The sequence below is a fragment of the Procambarus clarkii genome, chromosome 1 (assembly GCF_040958095.1).
Source record: "Procambarus clarkii isolate CNS0578487 chromosome 1, FALCON_Pclarkii_2.0, whole genome shotgun sequence".
Taxonomy (NCBI): domain Eukaryota; kingdom Metazoa; phylum Arthropoda; class Malacostraca; order Decapoda; family Cambaridae; genus Procambarus; species Procambarus clarkii.
In genome coordinates this window covers 27,138,463-27,145,332 of record NC_091150.1, presented here as the reverse complement: position 1 = coordinate 27,145,332, position 6,870 = coordinate 27,138,463, and the positions used below count along the sequence as shown (strand labels likewise).

The following is a 6,870-nucleotide window of genomic DNA, read 5'->3' as shown; positions in this document are numbered from 1 at the left end:
TGGAATGGTCTTTGGGCTTTGTGTATGAGGACGGGCAGCTGAGACAGACACACCAAGACCCCGTAAATGACAACACAACAATTAACGAACACACAAGACAAAACATGTACTTGAGGACAATCGACAAAATGGACAAATGTACTAATGGACAAAACATTTGTTTGAGTCAATGAAGGTCAACGACTGTCCTCAGTGTTCGTCACAAATAACTTCTGGTGGTTTTTTTTTCCAGTTTCAGAGGAAGTATTTATTGCCAGGTGAACAGCCGCATCAGGTGAAAGTAAACGTGCTCAACCACTTTTGTCCCGCCCGGGAAAGCGTACTCCGGGATCCTGGATTGTGATTTGAGAACGTAGACGACTGTGCTACCGATACTAGTGAGTGATACCACCGATACCGATCAGTGGAGGGAAGGATGGGGTGGGTGTTGGAGGAACCTCAGCCCGCTGCTCGCTCAGTGGAGGGAAGGATGGGGTGGGTGTTGGAGGAACCTCAGCCCGCTGCTCGCTCAGTGGAGGGAAGGATGGGGTGGGTGTTGGAGGAACCTCAGCCCGCTGCTCGCTCAGTGGAGGGAAGGATGGAGTGGGTGTTGGAGGAACCTCAGCCCGCTCCTCGCTCAGTGGAGGGAAGGATGGGGTGGGTGTTGGAGGAACCTCAGCCCGCTCCTCGCTCAGTGGAGGGAAGGTTAGGGTGGGTGTTGGAGGAACCTCAGCCCGCTCCTCGCTCAGTGGAGGGAAGGATGGGGCGGGTGTTGGAGGAACCTCAGCCCGCTCCTCGCTCAGTGGAGGGAAGGATGGGGTGGGTGTTGGAGGAACCTCAGCCCGCTGCTCGCTCAGTGGAGGGAAGGATGGGGCGGGTGTTGGAGGAACCTCAGCCCGCTCCTCGCTCAGTGGAGGGAAGGATGGGGTGGGTGTTGGAGGAACCTCAGCCCGCTGCTCGCTCAGTGGAGGGAAGGATGGGGTGGGTGTTGGAGGAACCTCAGCCCGCTGCTCGCTCAGTGGAGGGAAGGATGGGGTGGGTGTTGGAGGAACCTCAGCCCGCTGCTCGCTCAGTGGAGGGAAGGATGGGGCGGGTGTTGGAGGAACCTCAGCCCGCTCCTCGCTCAGTGGAGGGAAGGATGGGGTGGGTGTTGGAGGAACCTCAGCCCGCTCCTCGCTCAGTGGAGGGAAGGATGGGGCGGGTGTTGGAGGAACCTCAGCCCGCTCCTCGCTCAGTGGAGGGAAGGATGGGGTGGGTGTTGGAGGAACCTCAGCCCGCTCCTCGCTCAGTGGAGGGAAGGATGGGGTGGGTGTTGGAGGAACCTCAGCCCGCTGCTCGCTCAGTGGAGGGAAGGATGGGGTGGGTGTTGGAGGAACCTCAGCCCGCTGCTCGCTCAGTGGAGGGAAGGATGGGGCGGGTGTTGGAGGAACCTCAGCCCGCTCCTCGCTCAGTGGAGGGAAGGATGGGGTGGGTGTTGGAGGAACCTCAGCCCGCTCCTCGCTCAGTGGAGGGAAGGATGGGGTGGGTGTTGGAGGAACCTCAGCCCGCTCCTCGCTCAGTGGAGGGAAGGATGGGGCGGGTGTTGGAGGAACCTCAGCCCGCTGCTCGCTCAGTGGAGGGAAGGATGGGGTGGTTGTTGGAGGAACCTCAGCCCGCTCCTCGCTCAGTGGAGGGAAGGATGGGGTGGGTGTTGGAGGAACCTCAGCCCGCTCCTCGCTCAGTGGAGGGAAGGATGGGGTGGGTGTTGGAGGAACCTCAGCCCGCTGCTCGCTCAGTGGAGGGAAGGATGGGGTGGGTGTTGGAGGAACCTCAGCCCGCTCCTCGCTCAGTGGAGGGAAGGATGGGGCGGGTGTTGGAGGAACCTCAGCCCGCTCCTCGCTCAGTGGAGGGAAGGATGGGGCGGGTGTTGGAGGAACCTCAGCCCGCTCCTCGCTCAGTGGAGGGAAGGATGGGGTGGGTGTTGGAGGAACCTCAGCCCGCTCCTCGCTCAGTGGAGGGAAGGATGGGGCGGGTGTTGGAGGAACCTCAGCCCGCTCCTCGCTCAGTGGAGGGAAGGATGGGGTGGGTGTTGGAGAAACCTCAGCCCGCTCCTCGCTCAGTGGAGGGAAGGATGGGGTGGGTGTTGGAGGAACCTCAGCCCGCTCCTCGCTCAGTGGAGGGAAGGTTGGGGTGGGTGTTGGAGGAACCTCAGCCCGCTCCTCGCTCAGTGGAGGGAAGGATGGGGCGGGTGTTGGAGGAACCTCAGCCCGCTCCTCGCTCAGTGGAGGGAAGGATGGGGTGGGTGTTGGAGGAACCTCAGCCCGCTGCTCGCTCAGTGGAGGGAAGGATGGGGCGGGTGTTGGAGGAACCTCAGCCCGCTCCTCGCTCAGTGGAGGGAAGGATGGGGTGGGTGTTGGAGGAACCTCAGCCCGCTGCTCGCTCAGTGGAGGGAAGGATGGGGTGGGTGTTGGAGGAACCTCAGCCCGCTGCTCGCTCAGTGGAGGGAAGGATGGGGTGGGTGTTGGAGGAACCTCAGCCCGCTGCTCGCTCAGTGGAGGGAAGGATGGGGCGGGTGTTGGAGGAACCTCAGCCCGCTCCTCGCTCAGTGGAGGGAAGGATGGGGTGGGTGTTGGAGGAACCTCAGCCCGCTCCTCGCTCAGTGGAGGGAAGGATGGGGTGGGTGTTGGAGGAACCTCAGCCCGCTGCTCGCTCAGTGGAGGGAAGGATGGGGTGGGTGTTGGAGGAACCTCAGCCCGCTGCTCGCTCAGTGGAGGGAAGGATGGGGCGGGTGTTGGAGGAACCTCAGCCCGCTCCTCGCTCAGTGGAGGGAAGGATGGGGTGGGTGTTGGAGGAACCTCAGCCCGCTCCTCGCTCAGTGGAGGGAAGGATGGGGTGGGTGTTGGAGGAACCTCAGCCCGCTCCTCGCTCAGTGGAGGGAAGGATGGGGCGGGTGTTGGAGGAACCTCAGCCCGCTGCTCGCTCAGTGGAGGGAAGGATGGGGTGGTTGTTGGAGGAACCTCAGCCCGCTCCTCGCTCAGTGGAGGGAAGGATGGGGTGGGTGTTGGAGGAACCTCAGCCCGCTCCTCGCTCAGTGGAGGGAAGGATGGGGTGGGTGTTGGAGGAACCTCAGCCCGCTGCTCGCTCAGTGGAGGGAAGGATGGGGTGGGTGTTGGAGGAACCTCAGCCCGCTCCTCGCTCAGTGGAGGGAAGGATGGGGTGGGTGTTGGAGGAACCTCAGCCCGCTCCTCGCTCAGTGGAGGGAAGGATGGGGTGGGTGTTGGAGGAACCTCAGCCCGCTGCTCGCTCATTGGAGGGAAGGATGGGGTGGTTGTTGGAGGAACCTCAGCCCGCTCCTCGCTCAGTGGAGGGAAGGATGGGGTGGGTGTTGGAGGAACCTCAGCCCGCTCCTCGCTCAGTGGAGGGAAGGATGGGGTGGGTGTTGGAGGAACCTCAGCCCGCTCCTCGCTCAGTGGAGGGAAGGATGGGGCGGGTGTTGGAGGAACCTCAGCCCGCTCCTCGCTCAGTGGAGGGAAGGATGGGGCGGGTGTTGGAGGAACCTCAGCCCGCTCCTCGCTCAGTGGAGGGAAGGATGGGGTGGGTGTTGGAGGAACCTCAGCCCGCTCCTCGCTCAGTGGAGGGAAGGATGGGGCGGGTGTTGGAGGAACCTCAGCCCGCTCCTCGCTCAGTGGAGGGAAGAATGGGGTGGGTGTTGGAGGAACCTCAGCCCGCTCCTCGCTCAGTGGAGGGAAGGATGGGGTGGGTGTCGGAGGAACCTCAGCCCGCTGCTCGCTCAGTGGAGGGAAGGATGGGGTGGGTGTTGGAGGAACCTCAGCCCGCTGCTCGCTCAGTGGAGGGAAGGATGGGGTGGGTGTTGGAGGAACCTCAGCCCGCTCCTCGCTCACAATTTCATTTGGTTTCCCACATGAAATATTTTTGTGGTTAATTGTTTACATTTCTTAAATAATTTTAAGATTTAAACCATTCAGTGATTGTTTCATTTTAAGTTGGACATATACATATTATTATATATATATATATATATATATATATATATATATATATATATATATATATATATATATATATATATATATATATATATATATATATATATATATATATATATATATATATATATATATATATATATATATATATATATATGTATATATATATATATATATATATATATATATATATAGTATATTAGCAATGTGTTAGTATAATAACTCTCAAATAAAATTTATCAGCTGCGTATGGGTCTGCGAGCCGTCTGGTCATTGAGACATGGGGGGACCGGGCCGTCTGGTCACTGAGACATGGGGGGACCGGGCCGTCTGGTCACTGAGACATGGGGGGACCGGGCCGTCTGGTCACTGAGACATGGAACGTTTGCCGTCTGCCTGGGACCTGGCGGCAGTTTCACTCTCACAATTACAACATTCTTATTAATTAACAACAGAGGTATATATCCTCAGCTGTTGTTCTTTCAAATGTAATTTGCGAGCTCAGAGGCTTATTCTTGGATAGTCTTGCGTCGTTGCTGCTTCCCTACCACCTCCCTGTACCACATGTGGCCACATAGGGCCACATATACTGGCCACATAGGGCCACATATACTGGCCACATAGGGCCACATATACTGGCCACATAGGGCCACATATATATACCAAATCTGCATGAACAGTGGTGGAAATGTCACTTAGTAGCACAAGGGGAGAGCAGATTAAGACCAATTTGAGGTTGTAGACGACACTAACAACCGTCATAAAACAAGCAGGTTTGGGGCTGATGGCGGCCCACGCGGCTCTTTCACACCAGCTCCTGTGTACAATGGCGGCCGGTCCCCTCCCCCCCCCCCCCCTTCCCACCCTACTTGCTCGAAAGGGAAGAAAGATTTATATTATTATGTATTTATTCCAAGCACTAGGCTTCATATATTTATAAAAACAGGTTAATAATATTACCAAAATTAGTTCCTTAAGGACTGGTTATTTATTTAGAATATATATACTGTATGTGTAAGTACGTAAAGTCAGTCAGTTCCTCGTTTGATATTGTGGTGTGTGACGTAGTGTGTCGGCGCCACCACGCAGCCTACACAGTTGTCATTAATTATGTATAATTTAAACAGATAATTTACTTCTCATCAAGAATTTTAAGTTGTAATATTTTATGATTACAAGTTATTGATTACAAGTTGTTATCACTGGAATCAAATAAATCAACAAATTGCTCATATAGAGCCGCACTCTTCTCCAACATTAACATTATATTAATTGAGAGTAAAACGGGGAACAAGAACTCATTCTCACACGTCACCGATGGCAGAGTTGGCAGAGGCTTTGCTCATTAGCTCACTTGTGTCAACAAACACACAGTGCTCTCCAAAATATTAATTAACATTCTCTTGTGACATATTAAGCATCACTGACTGCTCAGACGAGCAGTCAGAGGGATGGAAATTATCAGGAGAAAGCGGAAAGCCATTGCGATTATAAAGCATTTGGAAGGGGTCACGATAAGGATTTGGGATGCGACGGTCGGGGATTGAACGCCGACCTGCATGACGCAACACCGTCCCTCTACCCTTCAGCCCAAGTGGCAGGGTTCGAGTCAGCAGCAGTTCAATATGAAGAGCCCAACCAGTTATTTCCATACATCATTACTGCTTTATTTGGCAGCAACGATATATATATATATATATATATATATATATATATATATATATATATATATATATATATATATATATATATAAGGGGTACCACCTCTGGTGCAAGTGTAAGGACCCATAGCCTCGGAGAAGAAAATAAAGAGTTCTCAGAGAAGACCTTGTGGATCCTCACTGAACACTTTGATATTTTCTTCTCCTACCACCCCTATTCTTTTGGTATGTGTGTTTATTTATCTAACTTTATTTGAAAATGTTATTACACAAAAAAAGTTACATGCAGGGTACAAGGCTGCTTGTCACAAGTTGTACAGCTCTTCCAGCTCCTCAGATGGCAGGCAGGAACCATGGATGCAGTGAGCATTTCCTCTCTGGATTGCCACACTAAGGCGCTGAAAAAGATAACTGGCAGCTCTAGGGTCTCTAGTTGTTTCGATTAGCTTAGACCCCAACTCCTTCAAAAAGCTAGCAGAACTTTTACCCCAGGCACCAAGTGTCTCTGAGGCAATGGGGACAAAATTGTAGTGGTGCTCAAGGTCTCTGTATTTACGTGACTTGGCCGCTTCCCGGTGATTGGCAGCTCCTCCTGCTTGTGTAGCACTGAAGTCAACATAGGTATTGGCTAAAGTTGAAACGCAAGTGTAGTCCCACACCAACTGTCTACCATTCTTCCAGGGGTTCACCGTGATTCCGTCTGGGCGACCGACAGGCTCATCAGAGTTGCGGGACATTAGGTAACGGGGCTCTCTCTCTGCTGGACAACCGGCTGTGGTAAGGCTTCTCTTAATAATGTCATTGACCTCGCTGTGTCTTGCATGCCATCCTCCTGTCCTTTGGCAGAGAAGGCCATGCCGTCCGTATCTGTCGGCCTCTGCCTCGCCGCAAATACACCTGTATCCGGTGTGGATTGGGGCAGCGAGGCGGAGAGCCACGGCAATTCGGAGGGCCTGCGGTGTGAGATGGGTGCCGGTTGCTGACATTGGGGTTGCTAATAGGAAATCACCTGCATGGGGAGCTGCTACAGCTCTAAGTCGGGCAGTGTCATGTGGTGTTGTCGCAGCTTCTAGCAAAGTCGCAGCTTCTTGGTCGGCAATGGGGCGATCCCAGCTGGATTGCTTATGGGCTTCAGAAGGCGGTGGTTGGGGTGCTGGTCCTGCGAGAGAGACCCATTTGGTTGTGCAGTCTGTGAAGCTGGGATCATGTACCCCTGCCTGTTGAACTAGGTGCTCAGGTAGGAT

At 54.0% G+C, this 6,870-nt stretch overlaps 1 protein-coding gene across 1 annotated transcript; it reads right to left on the bottom strand.

Moving 5' to 3' along the window:
• Nucleotides 1-374: 374 nt before the first annotated feature.
• On the bottom strand, nucleotides 375-3,266 carry LOC138362714 (uncharacterized). Its single transcript, XM_069321224.1, has one exon. It carries the CDS (start codon nucleotides 3,264-3,266, stop codon nucleotides 375-377), a length of 2,892 nt encoding a protein of 963 aa, XP_069177325.1.
• Between the last annotated feature and the right edge of the window lie 3,604 nt (nucleotides 3,267-6,870).